This window comes from Clarias gariepinus, chromosome 3 (genome assembly GCF_024256425.1).
Source record: "Clarias gariepinus isolate MV-2021 ecotype Netherlands chromosome 3, CGAR_prim_01v2, whole genome shotgun sequence".
Classification (NCBI taxonomy): domain Eukaryota; kingdom Metazoa; phylum Chordata; class Actinopteri; order Siluriformes; family Clariidae; genus Clarias; species Clarias gariepinus.
Window position 1 is genome coordinate 37437137 of NC_071102.1, and position 23879 is coordinate 37461015.

The 23879-nt window shown below is 41.9% G+C and overlaps 1 protein-coding gene across 1 annotated transcript; it reads right to left on the reverse strand.

Annotated features, from left to right (window-relative positions):
• Nucleotides 1–21929: 21929 nt before the first annotated feature.
• On the reverse strand, nt 21930–22874 carry LOC128518691 (olfactory receptor 142-like). The gene has a single exon (XM_053491937.1). It carries the CDS (start codon nt 22872–22874, stop codon nt 21930–21932), a length of 945 nt encoding a protein of 314 aa, XP_053347912.1.
• Nucleotides 22875–23879: the final 1005 nt, after the last annotated feature.

Here is a 23879-nt window from a genome sequence, read left to right on the forward strand (position 1 = left end):
AATTCAATTCAATTCAATTTTATTTATATAGCGCTTTTAACAATGGTAATTGTCTCAAAGCAGCTTCACAAAAATAAAAGAAATTCATAATAATAATAATAATAATAATAAAGATAAATTGTGTATGTTGTCACGGTTCGCCACCAGAGGGCGCCATGCTCCCGGACTCCATTTTGTTTTCTTTTGTGTTTCCTGTGTTTCCTTTGGTTTTCATTTGAACTTCAATTCCCAGAGTGCACCTCGGTCAGGTGATGGGAGCACACCTGAACCGAGGGTAGCTAATTACGTTTGTTATAAATAGTCTTTCAGTTTAGTTTCCTTTGTCTGGTATCTGTTGTGGTCAAGTTAAGTGGGAGTTATGTTTCCCTGTTCTTGGTGTCATGCCACTTCCCTAGCTCCTGGTTTGAGTTGTTCTTGGTTTGGTTTTGCTTATGTACTGTCATGTTTTGTTCCTAGTTTGTCTTGTTATCTCCTAGCCTGTGTTTAGTTCATGTTTAGCCTTTCGTGTCTAGTTCATGTTTAGCCTGTCGTGTCTAGTTCATGTTTAGCCTGTCGTGTCTAGTTCATGTTTAGCCTGTCGTGTCTAGTTCATGTTTAGCCAGTCCTAGCGTAACTCCGTGCCTTAGCGTAACTCCGTGCCTTAGCGTAACTCCGTGCCTTAGCGTAACTCCCTGCCTTAGCGTAACTCCCTGCCTTAGCGTAACTCCCTGCCTTAGCGTAACTCCCTGCCTTAGCGTAACTCCCTGCCTTAGCGTAGGTTAGTTAGTGTGTTACTTATGTCCTGTGTTGCTGTCCCTTAGTTTCCCCGATGTAGATGTCTGTTTATGTTTGGGTTGCCTTATTAAAAGACCTTTCCCCCATGATCACCTCTGCCTGTATATCTTCACTAAAACCCACACACAGCACCCGTTACATATGTGTGTCTAGATAATAATGAGATGAATGAATGAAATGTCTCTGCTGAGCAAGCCAAGGGTGACGGCGACAGTGGCAAGGAAAAATTCCCTAAGATGGCAATAGGAAGAAACCTTGAGAGGAACCAGACTAAACAGGGGCCAGGGGTAGCTCAGTGGTTAAGGCATTGGACTAAGGTTCGGAAGATCCCAGGTTCAAACCCCACAACAACCAAGTTGCCACTGTTGGGCCCTTGAGCAAGCCCCTTAACCCTCAACTGCTCAGATGTGTAATGAGATAAAAAATGTAAGTCGTCTGCCAAATGCCTAAATGTAAATGTAACAGGGAACCCATCCTCATTTGGGTGATAACGGATGGAGATGATATAACATCATGTGTGTTATGCAGCTGAAAGTACAATATAACAGAAATTCTTTAAATTAACATAAAGTCCTCAGGATCCTCAGGATTCTTTAAATAAACATAAAGTGCCTCAGGATCCTCACAGGGTTGGCCTTTGTCTACTAAAGCTGGTACAATCTCAAGATGCCTCGGGATGGGTAGAAAAGTACAGAACAGATGGAAAGAATTAGCGTAGTTGCCATTCAGGATAGGTGTACTGAAGTATGAAGTTATGGGATGAGTTACGCGTATGCCAGATTAAAGGGATGCGTCTTGAGTTTACTTTTAAACTGGGAAACTGTGTCTGAGCCCTGAACACTGTCTGGAGGGCTATTTCAAAGCTTTGGAGCTAAATATGAAAAAAGCCCTACCCCTTTTTGTAGATTTTGAAATTCTGGGAATTACAAGAAGTCCAGAGTTTTGTGATCTTAAGAAGCGTGGTGGATTATAGCGTATCAGAAGACTGGTTAGGTATGTGGGAGCTAAACCATTTAAGGCCTTGTGTGTAAGTAATACTATTTTGGAATTAATTCTAAACTGAACAGGTAGCCAATGCAGTGATGATAATATTGGGGTTATATGATCATATTTTCTGAATCTAGTGAGAACCCTGGCGGCTGCATTTTGTAAAAACTGAAGCTTGTTTATTGAGGATGCAGAACAACCACCTAGTAATGCATTACAATAGTCCAGTCCGGAGGTCATGAATGCATTGATTTCTGAAATGTGATCCATGTGGTTTTATAATAATCACTCAGGAAGCCAAGTGTAAACAAAGAGAGACCTCTGCTACTGTCTGCTGTGCATCTCAAATGCAAGGACATTTATACATTCTTATTCAGACACAAAGTCCTTGGTGATTTATTTAGACAATAGCTAAAATAACTGTCATTCATGGGAAATGGATTTGTAGAAATAGTTAAAAGGTTAAGGCTAAAAATAAGATGATCAGCTTTGATGTAATTTCAAGCAGTGATATTATTATTTTAGGTTAAAGCCCACAGACATTTCTGCCTGTCTTTCTGTGTGGGGGAACTCTCTGCCTATCTTATTAATGCAAAGAAATTAAATTTTGTAAGGTTGAGTATGTGACAAGAACATGACCACCTTGTTCATGCTAAGTTGAACTTACACTACTGCTTAAAAGGTTCAGTTCATTTTATAACTTTATGGTAGTTGCTGATATTTCTTTTTACATTATAAAGCAATATTGAAGTTGTCCAAAGTATGCAATAATCTCCTTTGAACAGTTAACATTGAGATGTATCTGCTACTCGAAAGACCAACAATAACATCTGCTACTCATGATCTGTAGAGCTTTCATAACGGCTCCAATCCGAAGTGCTGTTAATTGGTAATTTTTTTAGGCTGGTAACTTTAAATGAACTTCTCTGCAGCAGAGATAAGTATTGCTTTTGCTTTCCTGGGATGGTCTTTATGAGATCCAGTTTCATCATGGTGCTTGGTGGGTTTTGCAAATGCACTTGACAATACTGTTCTTACAAGCATAATTCCACAAAGGCTGATCCCCCTGTTTTAAAATAACAACTGACTGTTTTTGTTGTTTACATAATTACCTAATTCCATGTTATTTTGTAGTTTTAAATTTCCCAGTATTGTTGTAGAATGTAATATATAAAATAATTCACTAAACAATATAGAAAATAAATCACTAATCTCTTTATCCATATCTGATGCAGAAAAGCTAGTTCATGCATTATTGACCTCCAGACTGTTCTACTGTAATGCATTATTAGGTGGTTGTTCTGCATCTTCATTAAACAAACTACAGTTAGTCCAAAATGCAGCTGCTAGAGTTCTCAACAGATCAGGAAAATTTTCTACATGTTACGTTTAGAATTGGTTACAAACTAGCGTTACTTACATACAAGGCCCTATAAATGGCTAACTCCTACGTATCTAGCCAGTCATCTGGCACGTTACAATCCCCAGCAGTCCTTAAGATCACAAAACTCTGAATTTCTTATTCTTAGAAGTGGGGGGAGCTGGTCCACAAAGGGGGGTAGAGGGTTTTCATATTTATCTCGTAAGCTTTGGGATAGCCTTCCTGGTAATGTCCGGGCCTCAGACAAAGTCTCCCAGTTTAAAAGTAGACTTAAAACACATCTCTTTAATTTAATTTATCCCATAACCTCATACTCAAGTACATTTAAATGCACACTTATCTAGTGCTGCTAATATAATACAGTACATGATAGCTGCGCTAATTCTTACTCACCTGTTTTTTTTCTTTTTCTGCCCATCCTGAGGCACCTGGAGATTATGCCGGCTCCAGTAGACAGAGGCCCACCCTGTGAGGATCCTGAGGCATCCAGAAAAGGACCAACTACAGCTGGATTCTGCTTTATGATTGTTTGGAGCTACACATGCTGCTCCTGATCTCCCAGCAATCCAGACCCCTTCTGCACCTGTCTGACTCATCCTGGTACCATGCTGGTGCCGAACCAAACTGGACTCCCTGTTAACTTAGACATCTTCTGTTATATTGAACTTCCAGCTGTCTAACACACAGTATGACTGCAGTTCATTCCCTGCTATCTGTTATGAAAATGAGGATGGGTTCCCAGGTGAGTCTGGTTCCTCTCAAGGTTTTTCCTATTTCCATCCCAGGGAGTTTTTCCTTGCCAGCGTCGCCGTCGGCTTGCTCATCAGGGACATTCAGATCACTATGACCTATAAACATTTTTACTTTCTCCTACACATTTCCACCTTCTTTTAATTTTGTGAAGCTGCTTTGAGACAATGACCATTGTTAAAAGGTTATATAAATAAAATTTAATTTTGGTCCAACAGCGTTCCCAAACTTTTGAGCAGTAGTATATTTCATTGTCAGCCATATACACTCCCTGTTAAGTAGTTGTAGAGTGAATTACAGATGAAATCAAAAAAGTAGATTTGATAAAGATTCATTTTTGTCATTAAATAACTCCAATAACTCCACTTCAGTCCAGCTATTTCAGTGAAGAAAATATTAAGAAATCCCAGTAAAAATATTCTGTTTAGCTTGTCTAATTAATATCTATTGGTGCAGGTGTTTGTTTACATTGAGCAAATAGCTTATTAATATTGTAGCTTATTTTAAAGCAGATTAATAAATCTGGCACATAACTGTCCATAACATCACTTTCACTCAATATTTCTATTTCACTTATGGTGCAGGGTAAACTTCAGGCAGATATCTAAATACCACAAAAATTTTTATTCAATTCTGTACAGCCAGTTTTGCGTGATGATGTGACAAAATCTGGCTGGATAGACATCCATACAGCCTGACAGATATACAGACAGAATATTTTCTGAGATTGCGGTTAAGTCCTACAAAGTATGAAACCGTCTCGGGTTACTTTGCTGTAACCCTGTTCCCTGAAAAGGCAGGAACGAGATGCTGCGTGAAAACGCTATGGGAACATCTTTTTGTGTTGCCGGTTGTAAAGCATGTGTGTGCCAAACACGCCAAATTTTGGCATATATAACCTCGGTCAGGTGACGTCATCTGATGAAGCGCACCTGCAGGTTATAAATAGTGAACCGGAAACATTCCTCAGATTAATTTTGTCTGAAAAGTACGTCCAGTCACGCAGGCAGTGCGGCATTGAAGCGCAGCATCGCGTTCCCGCCTTTTCAGGTAACAGGGTTACAGCAAAGTAACCCGAGACGTTCCCTTCCAAAGGCTACACTCGATGCTGCATGAAAACGCTATGGGAACGAGAATACCAACACCGCCAAGTGTCTGGACCCCTAGGTTGTGAAGCGTGTGCGAACAAAGACCGAGGAGGTCTCAGAACAATATCTGGGATGCTGACTCGAGGACCTGTGAGCCCGGAGTAGCATCAACATCCAGACTATAGAATCTCACAAATGTGTGCGGAAAGGACCAACTGCCGCATGACACACTTGCTGCAGGGGAAACCCTCTTGCCAGCGCAATAGATGAGGCAATCCCCCTGATTGGATGAGCCCTGATTCCTCGAGGCGAAGTGAGACCACGCGCCTTGTAGGCTAGGGCAATAGCATCTTTTCTTGATGTGATAAAAAAGGCTGCTCTGACTTACGCCACTGGCTAGTGCAGTGGACGTAAATTTGAAAAGTGCATACTGAAGATAGTAGGTGAAACCTATCCTGCTCCGGAGCTGTAAAAGGCGGAGGACAGAAGGCTTCGAGGAAACTGGGTTCATTGTCAAGAATGAAAATAGTTCTGGTGAGGATGCTGAATAGCTCTGACTAGCCCAGGGGCAAAGTCTAGGCAGGAAGGGAAGCCTGCAGATCTCCCAAAGTGATTATAAGAAAAACCATCTTGAGGGTCAGAAGCCAGACAGGCGCTGACTCTAGTGGTTTGGGAGGGGTGTCAGCCAGTCCCCATCCGTCACAACATGACAAGCCGAAATAGCGGCTACGTACATTCCGAGGGTACTAGGGCATAAGCCCGAGTAACTTCTTGCAGAACTCCAGCACTAAAACAATTCAGCAGTGGACTGGGTCAACATGTTCCGCCATGCTCCACTTTTCAATACCCTCTCCTTGAGGGCATACGTTCTTCTAGTGTGTTAAAGGTACCAGGGCTCCCAACTCCATATGCCCTGAAGCGTAAATCGCCTTGAGGGACAGAAACTGATCCTGTGCCCAAAGCAGAAACTGGTGCGCTAGCTTATTGAAGCAGCGCAGCACAGTGCGCTTTGGCGATCATGGGCCAAAATGTACATCGCCCTGAGGGACAGGGACTCGCCCTGTGCCCAAAGCAGAACTGGTGCGCTAGCTTATTTAAACGGCCAAGCACAGTTTGCCCCAGCAATTATGTACGAAACTACCCTAGTGTCGTCCACTCGCACTAGGGCATGATAGCCTCTTAACTAGAGGAGGTGTTCCAGGGCCAAAATAAAGCCATCAGTTCGGGGCAATTGATGTGCCACGCAAGAAGATGGCCTCTCCAGCTCCCTTCGGGCTGGACGGTCATTCAAGATCGCAACCCAGCCTGTGAGGGAAGCGTCTGTCGTTAGCATCTGCGACGACAAAAGGATGCATGTAGAGTGGGACCCAAAGTCAAAAACCAGGGTCTGAACCACATAGAAAGGGTACGAAGCCCTTGCCGCGTAACCCTTATTTGCCTCGGGGGTATGGCCCTGAGTATAATCCCCTTGCTTTTAGCCACAACTGAAACAATCTTATGTGCAGAGGCCCAAAGGTTTCACCGTGGACACAGCTGCCATGAGACCTAAAAATATCTAAAAGTGATGAACAGTCACTTTCTGGCCTAGCTTGGTTTCCTTCAGGGTGTTGGAATGGATTTGACACGTGCAGGAGACCCTTGTGCCCGCATTGCGATCGCATCCTAGGTGACACCCAAAATGTTGTGTTCTGAGCAGGAAAGAGAACGCTTTTATGGCGTTAAGTCTCAATCCAGGAACAGAGATAAGCTAGGACGACATCCCGATGTCGAAGCGCTAGCTCCTGAGACTGAGCCAGCATAGCTAGTCGTCTAATGTGCGGGATAGCTAGACCAAATGGAAGGACCCGATACTGGTAAGCTTTGCCCCCGAAAGCGAACCTCAGGAACTTCCTGTGTTGTGGCAATATTTCCGTGTGAAATATATGCGTCCTTCAGCTCGATTGTCACAACCAATCCCTTGGTTGGATTGAGAGCAAACACTTTGACAGTCAACATTTTGAACCTGTCTTATTTTGGATAGCGGTTCAGCCCGTGAAGATTCAATTATTAGCTGTTCGGCATCCAGAACATGGCAAGGAAAACCCGAAAAACTAACATTTCTTGGAGACCGGTGTTGTCCGAAACACCAGTGGTGGCGGAGCAGGAACACCGACCTCCTGGAGGTGCCAGGAAGAACACTTCATCCCTGAGAGGAATTCTACGTGCCCCTTCCCGGGGGGAGCCACCCCTACGGTCCTGGACGACCTCAGGACTTCTTCTTTGTGATGGAGACAGTACATAGGTCCGACTTCTTTAAAGTTGATTGCAAAGCGTGGCGCGCCGCACCCCAATCTCGGCTTATAACGCTCTATACCTGTGCTTAGCGCCTCGCCAGAGTCAGACCCGGTTGGGGCTGGGTGGCCGACAGTCCCGACCCTTGAGCATGGCGGGGAAAGGACTTTTCTGGAGGCTTGTTCATATGATTTCGCCTCCCGAACCTAGTGGCGACGTTGCCACTAGGTTCGGGAGGCGAAATCATATGAACAAGCCTCCAGGCCAAAGGGCGAGATGGGGCATCAAGGAGGAATGCACGATCCTTATCCTTGATTCTCCAGGAATATTTAGCCACAGGTAACTCTGCGGAACACCATCGCAGCCATAAAAACAGCCGATAGCACGGACTGTCTGCTTTGTTGCACGAAGAGACAGGTCTGTGGCTCAGTGTAATTCCAGAAATGACATTGTAGAGCCCCGCCAGTGCTCAAGTCTTTCAGCAGGTCAGCCTGGTAAGCCTGCAAAACCGCCATGGTGTGCAGTAGAGCACCAGCCTGATCAGCTGCCTGAAGCTCTTTCCCACCAGGGAAGATGTCAGTCTACATGGCTTGGTGAGGAGTGTATGCTTCTTTTCAGGAAGGATGATCTCCCAGGAGAGATAGCCCAAGCGTCTCTTCTAACTGAGACATCAACCTATAACCATGCCTTCGCATCAACAGCATTCGAATAATTTGAAGATGATAGCATGAAAACATGGGATAAATAAGGCTATTCCATGAAAGGGTTAACTCGTCATAAAAGTTGCCAAGAAAGAAGGGAGAGAGAGAGAGCGCCGTTTATCCGAGGCTCCTCCCCCCCGGCCACCCGACAGCAATCTGTCGTTTTTTTTTTTTTTTTCGAGCGCTTGGGGAAATCCCGCTTCCGCGGCGAAATACGAAACGCGATCGCTCGATCGCATGCGTTACTTACCTGCGGAAGCGAGAGTAAGTCTTTCCTATCCATTCACAAGAAGCGCCGGAGCGCGCTTGAGAAGTGAACGGAAAACTTCCTGATCCGGCGAGGACGCGAGAGAAAGGGGGATTCCCATCTCGTGCACGTCTGCCAGATTGCACTGTTTAACCCAGGAATGCGCCGGTGTGGAGATCGCGCTCCGAAAGAGCGGAGGCATGGATCTCCTAACAAACTTCACTATATCTGTGAGTTAATATTTTTAAATTCGCTTGCACGCATCACACGCGAACACAATATTCAGTCCTTTGAAGACAAAAAGATCTGAGGAATGTTTCCGGTTCACTCCTATTTATAACCTGCAGGTGCGCTTTATCAGATGACGTCACCTGACTGAGGTTATATATGCCAAAATTTGGCATGTTTGGCACACACATGCTTCACAACCGACAACACAAAAAGATGTTCCCATAGCGTTTTCACGCAGCATCGAGTGTAGCCTTTGAAAGGGAACAATAAAATAATGTCGCTCATTTAAAGCAAGGAATCTTTTATTCTATTATTTACTTGTATAAAATTTTAATTAGTTAATATAAATAATAAAACTATGATGTAATATATTATAGCATTATATTGGCACTTTTCTGCTTTTTATTAGTGCCATGATTTTAGAACATATAAGATCAATCGGTTTTAAACTTCCTGCAGGAAGAATAAACAAAAGTAAAAAAAAAAAAAGAAAAAAGTATGCTAAGTAAAAACCCTAGCATGCCAAAGCATACTTTAGTGTACTTGCAGCCAGACTAATGATTAGTGTACTTGGAACAACTAATTTTATTAAATGCATTTAAGTTGTAATTAAATTATACAATACTACAATTAAAGGTATTAAGTGTTCTTTTGTGTGCTAAAGACCTGCTGATATACCTGACAGATGAATTAATGCATTATAGGTCTATTACAGGAAATTTTACTTTGTTACAAATACATGAGGCTATATTTTTATTGCAGCAGTAGCATGCTATTATACATCTGGCCTATTCCAAATACTAAAAAATTAACAAATATATAAAATAAAAATTCCTGACCCATCAAGGGGTCATCCCTGCAGACCATTTACATTTACATTTAGGCATTTGGCAGACGCTCTTATCCAGAGCGACTTACAAAAAGTGCTTTAATGTTTACATCATTGGATACATACTTACACTGGGTTAACTAGGTTAATAACTAAGTGCCATTAGTCCAACAACTGGTAAGTTTTTTTTTTTTTTTGTGGGGTTAGTCCAAGTACTGGAGAAACAGATGCGTCTTGAGTCGTCGTTTAAAGATAGTCAAAGTCTCTGCTGTACGGACATTTAGAGGAAGTTCATTCCACCACCTAGGTGCCAGAACAGAAAAGAGCCTGGATGAATGCCGCCCTCGATCCCTGAGAGATGGTGGGATGAGGCGAGCAGTGCTGGAGGATCGGAGGGAACGTGGTGCAGTGCGTGGTGTAATTAGCGCAGAGAGGTAAGTGGGTGCTGGGCCATTTTTAGCTTTGTAGGCAAGCATCAGTGTTTTGAATTTGATGCGGGCAGCTACAGGAAGCCAGTGCAGGGAGCGGAGAAGTGGGGTGGTGTGGGAGAACTTGGGGAGGTTAAAAACGAGACGTGCTGCTGCATTCTGGATCAGTTGCAGAGGACGAATCGTGGACAGAGACAGGCCTGCCAGGAGTGAGTTGAACTTATGCCCTCAATGAGGGTATTTGAAAGTTGAGTGTGCATGACAGTACCCCCTGTCCAGGACCGGCTCCTGGGGTGGAGGATACCCGACGACGGTAGTCTCGGATTAATTTAGGGTCGAGAATGAACCGGGCCAGGACCCAAGACCGTTCATCGGGGCGGTAGCCTTCCCAATCGACCAGGTACTGGGTGCCCCTGCCCCGAGGGCGCGAGTCAAGGATCCGGCGCACGGTGTAAGCGGGACCACCGTCGATGATCCAGGGAGGAGGAGCAGGGGGGGTGGGTGTATTCATTGGAGAGGTGGTGAAGTGTTTTAGTTGGGAGAACAGGCAGCTGGAGCCGGTAGGTGACAGGATTTATCCGGTGGGTGATGCAGTATGGACCGATGAACCTGGGAGATAGTTTGCGGGATTCTGTGTGCAGATGCAGATTTTTTGTGGAGAGCCATACCTTGTCACCTACGTGCTACAATCGTCCCGGAGGGTGTTGGCGGCGATGCTGGGCGACGTAGGTGGTATTGGCACGTTGGATGGCGAGGTTGGCTTTGTTCCATAACCGCCGACACCTACAGACCAACTGTTGGGCAGATCCGGAGGTTGGAAACCATAACATACCTCAAATGGACTTAGGTTGGTGGCCGAGGAGACGTGGAGGTTGTGGGACTGCTCGGCCCATTTGAGGTAGCAGGCCCAGGAGCGCTGGCGATTTGAAACAAAACACCTCAAGTAGCGCCCCAGTTGTTGGTTGGCCCGTTCCGTCTGACCATTAGTCTGGGGGTGATAACCGGAGGACAGACTGCAGGTGGAATTGATCAGAGGCAGAAGGCCTTCCGGGCGGTGAACTGGGGCCCCCTGTCCAAGACGATGTCCTTGGGAAACCCATGCAGGCGGACTACGTGTTCCAATATCAGCTTGGCGGTGTCTTTGGCAGATGGGAGTCCGGTGAGGGCCACCAGTTGTACAGCTTTGGAAAACCGGTCGATGATGGTTAAAATGGTGTTCTTACCTTCAGAAACCGGCAGGCCCGTGATGAAGTGAACCCTGTGCCTGGCGAACCCTTGTTTCTATGTCCCAGTGGAGAGGTGCGATGATCTGTGAGGTGGGGATGACATGCACGGGGTCCACCCGGGGCATCTTCTCTTCTTGTTGGCGGGAGAGGGCGTCGGCCTTGGTGTTCTTGGACTCCGGGCGGTATGACAGATGGAAGTTGAAGTGTTCAAAAAACAATGCCCACCATGCCTGTCGTGGATTGAGTTGTTTTAAATCCCGGATGGTGACGAGGTTCTGATGATCCGTCCAGACCATGAACGGCTCACTGGTCGCCCTGGAGCCAATGACGCCATTCCTCCAAGGCCCACTTTATGGCCAACAGCTCGTGGTCCCCTACCCCGTACCGCTGCTGAGTGGGGTAAAATTTCTTGGAGAAGAAGCCACAGGGATGTAGCTTCTGGTCTGGACCTCGCTGAAAGAGAACATCTGACGCGTCCACCTCTACAACAAACGGTTGGTTGGCATCTGTGTGAAGAAGAATGGGTGCAGTGGTTAGGCGGTGACAAAGTTCTTAAAAGGCGGAGGTGGCTTCAGGAGTGAGATGGAAGGGACGAGAGGAGGGCCTGGTCAGACCGGTTGGTGGTGCTGCAACTGTACTGTAGCCCCGGATAAAGCGGCGATAGAAGTTCGCAAACCCGAGAAACCGCTGAAGCTGTTTAAGAGTTCTGGGTAGGGGCCAATGACGAACAGCTTCCAGTTTCTGCGGATCCATCGCCACACCCTGGGACAAGATGACAAAACCCAGGAACGTGGTGGAGTGCTGGTAAGAGGCACACTTTTCCAACTTACAGTACAGTTGGTGAGCGAGCAATCTCTTAAGAACCACCCGTACATGTTGGATATGTACTTCAGTGGTGCGAGAGTAGATGAGAATGTCGTCCAAGTATACAAACACCGATCGGCCTTACATGTCTCTCAGGACATCGTTTATGAATTGTTGGAAGGCCGAGGGTGCATTGCATAGTCCAAAGGGGATTACCAGGCTCTCGTAATGTCCTGTGGGAGTGATGAAGGCCGTTGTCTATGTCATTCAAAATACGGATGCCCTGGAGTCATAAAGGAGCCAGGGCTGCATCCATGCATTTTGTATATGTGCGGGTGACAGGGCTAGGCCAAATGGAAGGACCCGATACTGGTAAGCTTTGGCCCCGAAAGCAAACCATAGAAACTTCCTGTGTTGTGGCAAAATTTCTATATGAAAATATGCGTCCTTCAGGTCGATTGTCACAACCCATGCTCTGGGTGGATTCAAGAAACAATAATTTTGACAGCCAACATTTTGAACCTGTACTTTTTCAGATAGTTCAACCCGCGAAGATCTAAAATCGCGGAGTGCGATGTGCGAACTGAATCCTATAGCCTCTCTCTACGGTGCTTAGTACCCAAGAAGATATACCTGGCAGTAGCTTCCACACTGCCAGTTTGCCGAAAGGGGCACAAGTTTTGGCAGCTCGGTTAGATGAGGCGGTGTAGATGTTCGGCATCCTGAAACATAGCAGGAAATGACCAAAGGAATAACCTTTCATTGAAGACTGGTCTTGAAAGAAATTTGAAGACTGGTTTTGAAAGGGAACAGTGGTGTGTTTCTGACGGCTGCCAGAGTTATATCGCAGCTGCATTTCAAGCAAGTGTAATTTTGTGCACAAGAGATTTAAAAACACTTTGAATGAACAAAAGTGGGTTTTAGTGTGCAAAAACAAGTTAAAGAGAGTGGTACACTAAATATAAGCGTGAATAGTACATTTAAATTTTGCTGAAAATATACTGAGATGACAGAATGTTAACCTTTGTATTCTAATGCTTTTTGTACATTGTTACCATGATTATTTAACACTATATATAAAGTATGCCATAAATAAATTGAAAAAAAAAAGTTTAAGTAAGTATGCTTAGGAAATTACACTAACCTTTTACTTAAAATATATTTTTCTCTAAAATGTTATGTCTAAAATTTTATTCCAAAAAATGGTAAAAGCATGATGTTAGAATAACTTGATATTTTAACTGATGGTACAATTATTTGTTAGTATATTTACAATGTACTATAGAAGGTTTTAATATACAGGGTGACAGACAGAGGGCCGGACATTTTTAAAGCAGGTAGTACACAGAAAGTGGTGATGGCACCTGTCACAGTCAGGCCAGGCTCCGAAACAAATCAGACACAGCGACCTCTATCACCAGAATACTAATCACCACCCCCTGAAGCCAATCAACCGGAACACATAAAGACCACGCACCACGCCTCAGTCGTCGTCCGAGCTCATACATATGAGTGTGGACTCATCTCATGACCTTCCGAATAAGAAGAGAAAGACTTACCTGTGTACTTACCTGTATCTCTGTTTTCAGAAGCTTTCCTGCTCACCGTCCCGGGACAAGGAAACGCCGCAGTACCGTGGTGCGTGGGTCTCCTCCGAATGTCCTCAACACCAGGTTCGCTCCTGTGCGGTAGTATTCTCTCGGGCACTAAGTAGAAGAATCGAGTCACCGTTGGTCGTGCTTAGTCACAAGTAATCCTTTGATGCCTTCCTATCTTTACCTGCTGATGCTCCATAGCCATAGCCTGCCGCTAAGTACGTGAACAGTAAATAAAACTACTCATCTTGAAACTTACCTTTGTGTGAAGTCCATCTGTGTTACAGCACCAGACTGGACCGCCCCTTTTGGAACGCCAATTTAGTCACAATGAAGCAGTGGACATTACAACATTTGTTTGCTTATGACAGCTTTGTTGTGTGGTACAGTGGCAATTTTGGTGAGAATTTAATGTTGACCCATTAAAGAACCAGAACCAATAAATTCTTTTGAAAAACTTGTTTATTAAAACACTAAAGATGTCAATAAAACTATTTAAACTAGAATAAACACCAAAAAAATAAGCTACATAATTTTTAAAAAATATTTTTAGTAGAACTTGGTGCTCTCAATGCCTCTTATCTGCTCCCCTCCAACACTCTGCACAGATCTTCAGATATTTGTTATCATCAAATAACAATAAAAAAGGAGCTACAAAATTGACCATCCAGCAGAAAATACTCTGACTGTTTAAAAGGATAAACTTTGTTTTTAAAAGCAAATATCTTTGGACTGCTGCCAGGTTTCTGAGAGTCTAAATTCCTGGGAGGAAGCCTTTTTTTATATATGTATTTCTACCATATATTTCTATTTTATATATATATATATATATATATATATATATATATATATATATATATATATATATGTATTTCTACTATAAAATTTTCTAAAAAAGTTCTATTGGTTAAGTCCATGTTTTCCTCCACTCATGATCAGAGAGTGTGAGGGTGAGGACTCTTCAGTTCACTGAGAGTTGCTACTAGCTTTTTTTTATTTTAACTTTTGTGCCTTTCACTGGAATGATGTTGGGCTATATGGTTTCTAGCCACGATTTAAGCAAATTGACATGGCACAGCATGGTACAGTGCATTTGCACTTACTGTTGCAGTCAATAGTTCACCTGCCCGACTCGTTCCACGAAGGTAAATGGGTCCTTGCCAGCAGGCCAGTAGCACAGTAGCACTGGGCAAGAGCAACAGCACCCAATCGCCCACCTGCTGTTGAACAAGAGGCAAACATTTACTTATATTGGACTTAAGATCTTGTATAATCTTGAGATCATCCTCTATGACTGACTGAAATTGTGAAGGCTGCTCCTCTTAGACAAACAACAAAGGACGCGACGCAAAGCGGCGGCCCCGAGGGAAACGAGCCAGCATCAGGAACAGGCTGAGAGCCCGTGCCCACCGCACACCTTTGCCTAGCATCCTGCTCGCCAATGTCCAGTCACTGTAGAACAAACTCAACGACCTCAGGGCCAGGATAAAGTTCCAGAGAGACATTCGGAACTGCAATCTTCTCTGCTTCACCGAGACATGGCTGAACCCAGCGGTGCCGGACCACGCCATCCAGCCGGCTGAGTTCTTCTCAGTTCACTGCATGGACAGGACACAGAACTCGGGGAAGTCAAGGGGAGGCGGCGTGCGTTTAATTGTGAACAACAGCTGGTTTAACAGTGCGAGCGTTGTTCCTCTCACACGCTTCTGTACACCAAATCTGGAACTACTGTCCATCATGTGTCGTCCTTTTTATCTACCTAGGGAGTTTACATCGGTCATAATAAGTGCCGTTTATATTCCACCACAAGCGGACACAGACACTGCCTTATGCGAGCTGCATGAGGCACTTACACAGCACCAAACACAACACCGGGTCGCTGTGCTTATTGTGGCGGGGGACTTTAATAGTGCCAACCTCAAACGCGCAGTGCCGAACTTTTATCAGCACATCACTTGCCCCACCAGGGGCGAAAGGACACTGGACCACTGCTATACAATGGTCAAGGACAGCTACAAGACACAATCTCATCCTTTGTTTGGTAAATCCGACCACGCCACCATCTTTCTCATGCCAAAATACAAACAAAGGCTAAAACAGGAAGTTCCGGTTCAGAAGGAGGTCGCGTGCTGGACGGATCAATCGGTGGCTGCGGTACAGGACGCACTCGATGATGCAGACTGGGACATGTTTAGAAACAGCTCCGATGATGACGTCAGCGTGTTTACGGAAGCGGTTGTGGGATTCATCGGGAAGACTATCAGAACATTTCCCAACCAGAAGCCGTGGGTGGATAAAACCATCCGCGACGCTCTGAGATCTCGCACCGCTGCCTACAACACAGAACTCGCAACAAGGCTGCGACATACAATGTGCGAAAGGCGGTGAAAGAGGCGAAGCAGCGCCACGGGAGAAAACTAGAGTCACAACTCCAGGAGCCTGTGGCAGGGACTAAAGACAATAACGCACTATAAAACACCAACATCTGGTATGATGAACGTGGACGTGACTCTTGCAGACGAGCTGAACACTTTTTATGCTCACTTCGAGTCTGCAGCTAAAGACGCTTGCGATGTCAATGCTAGCAGCGCTAATGGCTGCAGACAGGAAGATACTGCCAGCACCGGAAACGCGCTCATCATCTCCGAGCTCAACGTGAGGAGAGCCTTCAAGAGAGTGAACACCAGGAAAGCAGCAGGACCAGACGGCATCTCAGGCCGTATTCCCTGAGCCTGCACAGACCAGCTATCACCTGTGTTCACTGAGATTTTCAACCTCTCTTTATCTCAGTGGGTGATCCCCACATGCTTCAAATTCAAATTCAAATTTTATTTGTCACATACACAGTCATACACAGTACGATATGCAGTGAAATGCTTATACGACCACAGGTGACCTTAAAAAAAAAAAAAAAAAACTATATATAAGGAATAAATATTAATAAAAGAAATAACATAAAATACAAAGGAAAATAAATGTAATAAGTAAAATTAACAACTGTACAAATAAGGGCATGTAAAAATAATAGAATATAGGAATATGGGGGGGAAATATATATATATATAAAAAATTTTAAAGTGGCATTGAAATGTCTTAAAGTGTCAGAGTGGCAAAGTGTCATGTGCAATGGCAGGTAAACATGTATTGTATAAAGTGACATGTGCAATGGCTTCAGATATGTAAATATGTATTGCATGAATGTGTCCATGATTGTCCAGTCAGTGTCAATGTTTAAAAGACATTAACTCCTGTGTGGTGTGATGTGATTGAGAGACCTTATCGCCTGCGGGAAGAAGCTTCTCCTCAATCTCTCTGTGTTGGCCTTCAGGGAGCGGAATCGCTTCCCAGACCGCAACAGAGTAAACAGTCTATTGTTGGGATGGCTGAGGTCCTTCATAATCTTCCTGGCCTTGGTCCAGCACCGCTTGCTGTAGATCAAGTGCAGGTCAGGGAGCTCGGTGCGGATGATGCGCTCAGCTGATCGCACCACCCTCTGTAGAGCTCATCTGTCCTGCATGGTGCTGTTTCCAAACCAGGTCATTTTGTTTCCCTTCAGGATGCTCTCTATGGTACAGGAGTAGAAATTCCTGAGCACCTTAGAGGGCAGTCTAAAGTCTCTCAAGCGTCTGAGGTGGTAGAGACGCTGCCGGGCCTTTTTTACCACGGTGTTGATGTGATGTGAACACCGAGGTATCGGAAGCTGTCCACTCTCTCCACTGGGTTCTCATTGATGACGGGGGTCTGGTAGTTCCTCTCCTGCTTTGTACTAAAGTCCACTATCAGCTCCTTTGTCTTGCTGACGTTCAGGAGGAGATTGTTCCTCTGGCACCAGTTCTCCAGATTTACAATCTCCTCTAGGTAGGCCGACTCATCATTGTTGATGATCAGGCCCACCACGACAGTGTCGTCAGCAAACTTGATGATGGCGGTGGAGTTGGTAGTGGCCACGCAGTCGTGGGTGTACAAAGAGTACAGCAGGGGGCTCAGAACACAACCCTGGGGGGCTCCAGTGCTGAGAGTGAGGGAGGCTGAGACATGTCCGCCCATCCTCACTGCCTGTGGTCTGCCAGTTAGGAAGTTGGAGATCCACTGGCACATAGATGAGCTGAGTCCCAGGTGCTCCAGCTTGGTGGTGAGTGTGGAGGGAATTATGGTATAAAATGCAGAGCTGTAGTCGAAGAAGAGCATTTTCACATAATTCCCTTTCCTAGCGTCCAGGTGAGTGAGTGATGTGTGGAGGAGGTGAGAGATGGCATCATCAGTAGAACGGTTGGGGCGGTATGTAAACTGTAGTGGGTCGAGTGTGTCTGGTAGTGAAGAAATGTTGAAGTCTCTGACCAGGCGTTCAAAGCACTTCATCACTACTGAGGTGAGGGCTACAGGGCAATAGTCATTAAGAGAAGCAGGGTGGGGTTTCTTCGGGACAGAAACAATGATGGACTCTTTGAAGCCATACTCTTTGAAGACGTACCAAGATGGCGCTGGTGAGGTCGGCTGCCGTCACGACTGCTCCGACCACCTTTCCTCTGTTTTTGTTTTTTAAGTTAGTTTTCAGTGTTTTAAAAGCGGCAAAATTACCACCATGGAATACATTAGGTATAAAAACTGTGTTGGCCTTCCACTCCCTGAAGGCCAACACAGAGAGACTGAGGAGGAGCTTCTTCCCGCAGGCGATACGGTCTCTCAATCACACCACCACATAGTACTGACACCAGACAGTAACAGTACTGACCCACACAAACCAAATATGGTTTTTACACACACACTGGACATTCTGGACATTCATTTAAACTAGTGGCCACTGCACAACTACACTTCATGGTCATTAAATGATCTTTTATTTTTAGGTCACGAGCAGTTGTCTAAGCATTTCACTGCATATCGTACTGTGTATGACTGTGTATGACTGTGTATGTGACAAATAAAATTTAAATTTGAAAATTTGAAGCAAATTTTCCCATAAGAAATTATGGAAATTCTAATTATTCGTTCTACAGCTCAAAAAAACCCCACAAAAAAATAATTAACACAAAATATAAAGTAAAAATTAAACAAATTAACCTGCACTTTACCTTTTTTTTTCACTTTAAAAAGTGAAAAATAAATCCTGACAGATAAGTGTTTCGTTTATGTGCGCAGGCGCTGTGTATGTGTGTGCGTTGCAGAGTGTGTGCGTTGTGTGTGCGCACACGTATTTGACACCATGCGGGTTCACGCTCTCTCTCTCTCTCTCTCTCACCTTTATTGTCTTTGTGTGTGTATGTGTGGGCCAGGGGTAACTAGGTGGTTAAGGCATTGGACGCGGTTCGGAAGATCCCAGGTTCAAACCCCACAACCACCAAGTTGCCACTGTTGGGCCCTTGAGCAAGGCCCTTAACCCTTAACTGCTCAGATGTGTAATGAGATAAAAATGTAAGTCGCTCTGGATAAGAGCGTCTGCCAAATGCTCAAATGTAAATGTAAATGTGTGTGTGTGTGTGTGTGTGTGAAGTACAGAGAGGTACTCCATTTACATTTAAACTCTGCATGAGAGATTTAAAGAAAAAAATGAAAAAACAACCTAACCCACTACCTTACAGAAAGATTAGTGGGTTACACGTTATATGTTAGTTTTAAATATCACATTAAAGCCTAGAAATAAAAATAAGAGTGACAGGGAAACAACCATATATATAGGTAAATTAATCTGTAATTTAGACTGAGTAATGGTGTTAATTTTAGGCGAGTTTTAATTTTAGGCAAGTTACTTGATTGTTTACTGCAATTGTTTACTGGTTCTCAAACATTTTCTGTCATTCCCACTTAAGAGGGTGGGCGAATTTTCAAGCCCCACTTGTCAACAAAATGATAACCAAAACGGCCAAGTGTACTATTTATTGAAAAATCAATTTCTAAACCAGTAAGATCAAATAACACCAAGTTCAAAACAGATATAATACACGTGCAATTGTTATAACAGGCTTACTTTGTTACTTATCTAGAGCTTTCTTTCAAAGAAGTCGAGTGGCTTATTAACGTGACTGGGGTGTGTTGTCGGTAAGTGTCTTCCTACTTTGTCTCATGCTGTCTGCTGCCAGCGGTTTAAGACACAAAACACACATGGGTCTCTTCTCTGCCCCCACCATCCCCACCATGAATCCAAGCGCAACACAGGCTTCATCATGTTTTCCTTTCGGCTGGATTTTTGGTTGATTAGGCTGATAGTTATTTAGGGTTAATTATAATAGTAATAATATATTCGATAATAATAAACCTTTGAATGTATGTCCTAATATAATATTTGATAGAGATTATGTAGGGGGGCAATCCGTGGCAGGGGGGCATTTAAGCGCATAACACCTGTTTGTGTCTGCGGTAAAGTTAGTTTGATATTCGCATCTCCGAATTTAATAGCTGCGTAAGTAAACCCGCAAATAAGATACCCACATATATTTCCTCTCTACATTGTGTTTAAGCTACATCCGCCTTAAATTATACATGGTTAAAAGCATAAACACCATTATTCTTTACGGCGCAACAAATGATTTAGGGATCATCGCAAAGGTCCCGCACAGCAACAAAAAGCGTAGAACAATATTGATCTTCCCTTCTGTTCAGCACCTGAAGGATCAAAAAGCAACTTTGTTACCACACTGGAAACTAGAAATGCCAGACTAGTACTGCCTGATAAAATATTAATTTTTAACAAAAATACAGAAACATCAGAATACACATAGGAATAAATAAAATTACATATATAATACCGAATGTTTCCTTATATATTGTTTCTCTGCAATTAACATGCCGACGTTAAACCATTATTGTTGCACTATGGGTACACTTTTTCTCTGATGTTATTTTAATTTACTTGTATCAATGATCCATTTCTTTGTGTGTCATTATTTAGTTTCGAGTGTCCGATAAAGAAAATAAAGATTAAATAAATCAATAAAGAAAAGCATGAATTAGAATAGGTACTTTCCTATTATTTTACACTAATTCCCTCCCGTTCATTGCGCCCCACCTGTCATATCTGTATTCCCCACTAGTGGGGCGCGCCCCACACTTTGAGAACCACTGGTTTACTGTATTGTCCCACCAATTTTCTAAAATTATATATTTTTATATTTTAACAGTAAAACTGTTTATTTTCTTCATATTGTCACAGAAAAAGTAAAGTTAGCCTATATAGTGTTTCTTGATTAACAGTAATAAAACCTATCTATGACAGTGATATACTAATTCACATTTAAGTGTCTTATACCACTGCAATTTGACAGTTTTTAACCATAATTTACATATAGTTTTATTACAAACATTTTTAGTTACTACAAATTATGTACCAAATTTACCATTATGGTTAATAAGCTGAAGCTGAAAATTACAAAAAAATAAGGCAAATAAATATGTGATTTGGATACAATAAGCAAAATAGGTCTGTTATTTCAAAGTAAGTGCTTATAGCATAGCATAATTAAGAGCATGCATTGATGCATAGGTCTTGCATCTATAATACCCACACCTGACCCGATCAGAAAAGAGAGTCCCAATGCTCCTGTTGCGCTCTAATAAGTGCAAATCAAGCCTGGCCACCTGGCCACCAACCACCAAAAAAAACATCATATATATTTAATTAGCACAAGACTGATAAATATAACCACTGACAGCAAACAGCAATTTACTTTACTTTAAATACAGTAAATATAAAAATAAAAAAGAATAGGCTAAACAAGTTGTTCCAGACTTATGACAAAAGCATAAAAGAGTTTTACCACTGATGGTGTGTGTGCACAGTGTAAACAAAAGCTACTGATACATATAGTGGGGAAAATAAGCCTCTATTAAGGGACAAACTGACCATTTTGATTTATACAAATTCACATTTCTTACAAACTTAAATAATTCTTTTGATTGTGTAAAGCTGCTTTGCGGCAATGACAATTGCTAAAAGCGCTATACAAATAAAATTGAATTGAATTAAATATTAATAAAGCTGTGCATGTGGTGTGTGCATGTTTAGAGGAAAAAAAAGCAGAAAATTATTTTTTTTGTGTACATTTAATAATAATTAGGACTTAGTCATGGACTTGCCCATCAGCAATATTTTCTTTAAAGATCACCTGATCAAACTCAACCCAATGATATGTTCATGGGTCTTGATGTTTGCAGTTTGACCTGTGTCTTTTTGCAAAGTCACACAGTCTCCAAACATGCGTTATACATATATATGAGATAAAAGTTTCCTTGCTTTGAGATTTGTCCCAAATTACATTCACTCAATTACATTCACTCATTCACTCACAAATCACTCATCATTTTCTTACAAAAAACTGCAGAGTTAAAAAAAATAATAATAATTAATTGTTTAATAAAATCAATCTTCTGTTCCTATTAAAAATTTAATGTAGTATTTTAATCCAAACATAATGAAATTAGTAAAATTTATAATATTTATATATAATTGTATATTATATTATATATATTTTATATTAAATTTTTTATATAATAACCACCTTCTCAAAATATTATGGTAAAGATATATTACAATCAACAACAAAAACAAGAGTAACAACAACAACAACAACAATAATAATAATAATAACAATAATAATTGAAGCAACATAAAGGAAAAACACATTTATATAAAAGCACAAACTCTCCTTTGACATGAAATCATTGTCCTGACACTATTAAAAATTTCTTGCAGTTTTAATCCGTAAATTATGGGATTAACTATAGGCGTAATGACTAAAAAGATAACAGATATGATCATGGTGAATATGTGCGGGATTTGTTTTGATTCAATTCTGTTGTTATATATGTCAAAACCTACAGTAACAGCATAAATTATTAAAATAAGAAGATGTGGTAAACAGGTCTGTAATGTTTTTTTTCTAAAATCTTTAGAATTCTTAAAACACACAGCTAGTATCCTGATATATGAGTAGACTATGAAGATCACTGGTGGAAGTGAAGACAAGCTAACAATGAACAAACCAAAAAAATTGTTTAAAGATGTTTCTCCACAGCTTAGTTTAACAATTGAGTAATAATTACAGTATATTCTGTTTAATTTATTGTTACAGAGCTGAAGTTTAGATGTTAAAATAAAAGCTATACCCATTTCACAGCATGGAACAAACCATGATAAAAATATTAGCATTTTCACAGTGAACATTTTTATAACCGTAACATACTGTAGTGGTTTACAGATGGACACATATCTGTCATAAGCCATAGCTGATAACAGTGTAAACTCTGACAAACCATATGTATAAAGAAAAAATGCTTGTAACAAACACACTCTATATGAGATTATCTGTTCTTCAGCCAATAAATCAGTGAGCAATTTAGGATAAAAAGCTGTCGCTCCAAAAAGAGCATTACTAAGCAAAGCAGCAATAAAAATGTACATGGGTTTATGCAAACATTTGTTTCTGTAGATAACAGAAATTATAACAGAATTAAAGCAAATAATCATTATATACACTGTAAAAGTTATTATAAAGTAAAGATATCTGTGATTCTCTAAATCCACATGTCCATCCAGAGTGAAATATGTAGTGTAATTAAGTGTATCCATTCCTAAAAAAACATATATGTGTATGTATATATATATATATATATATAAAGTCCCACCTCTTTCCTGCCCTTCGCTATCATGAATCGGGTCTGTCAACAATACAGTATCTCTAATCTTCACCTTAAGTTAAAGTATTTTTATTTTTAGTGTACTTTATCTTAAAACCTGCAGAGTATCCATACACTAAAAAAAGGAAAAGTATCAAAACCAACTATTAAGTCTGATTCAATTGCTATCATTAACCATTTTTATTTATTTATTTTTAATCTATTTTAGGCAGAGACGTCCGCTCTCTCGTCTTAAATCATTTAAAACCCCAGTATTTGCCAACAGCGCACACATCTTAATAAATTCACACCTATCGTAAATGAAAGGTAGGAAGAGATTCCACAGAATCTTCTGACACAATGCTTGCTCTGACGGACTATACTCGACAAGAATATAGAGAATTAGAATCATATTTATAATAAGATAATTAATTAAATGGTACAATTATATCAAATAAAATATTTATCCAAAAGCCAGACAGACCAAATTTCTCATTTACTACTGAAGTAGTCAAATATGCTTATACTGTAGATACGTAGGTTACATTTTAAAAGTACAATTGCGAGTAAATTACAAACTGCATGTAATGTTGTAAAATGTAAAAAAAACAGTATTGGATACAAATATGTGATATGGTAGTATATAAAATGAAAAAGCTCAATGAGTGCTCAAATATAAAGCAAACGCAATTATTAATTTATTGTGTATATTTAACCTTATTCAGCCGTTTAAGTTATATGAAAAATAACGTTTCTACCAGCCCACTATTATTTTCTGTTCAAATTGAAGAAAAAAGATGCCCGCACATGCGTGCAAAAAGACGGATACAAAGAATACAAAAGTGTAACAAGTGTAAAGTTAGCCTAATACAATATTGTTTAGCAGAATCGGGGGGGCATCTCTGCCTAAAATGTATTTCGCCAGCATAACATAAACATAAATAGAAATAAAATGTTC

Bases quoted from the DNA above. Each gene is read 5' to 3' on its own strand.
- LOC128518691 (XM_053491937.1), bottom strand. From the start codon at position 22,874: ATGGATACACTTAATTACACTACATATTTCACTCTGGATGGACATGTG.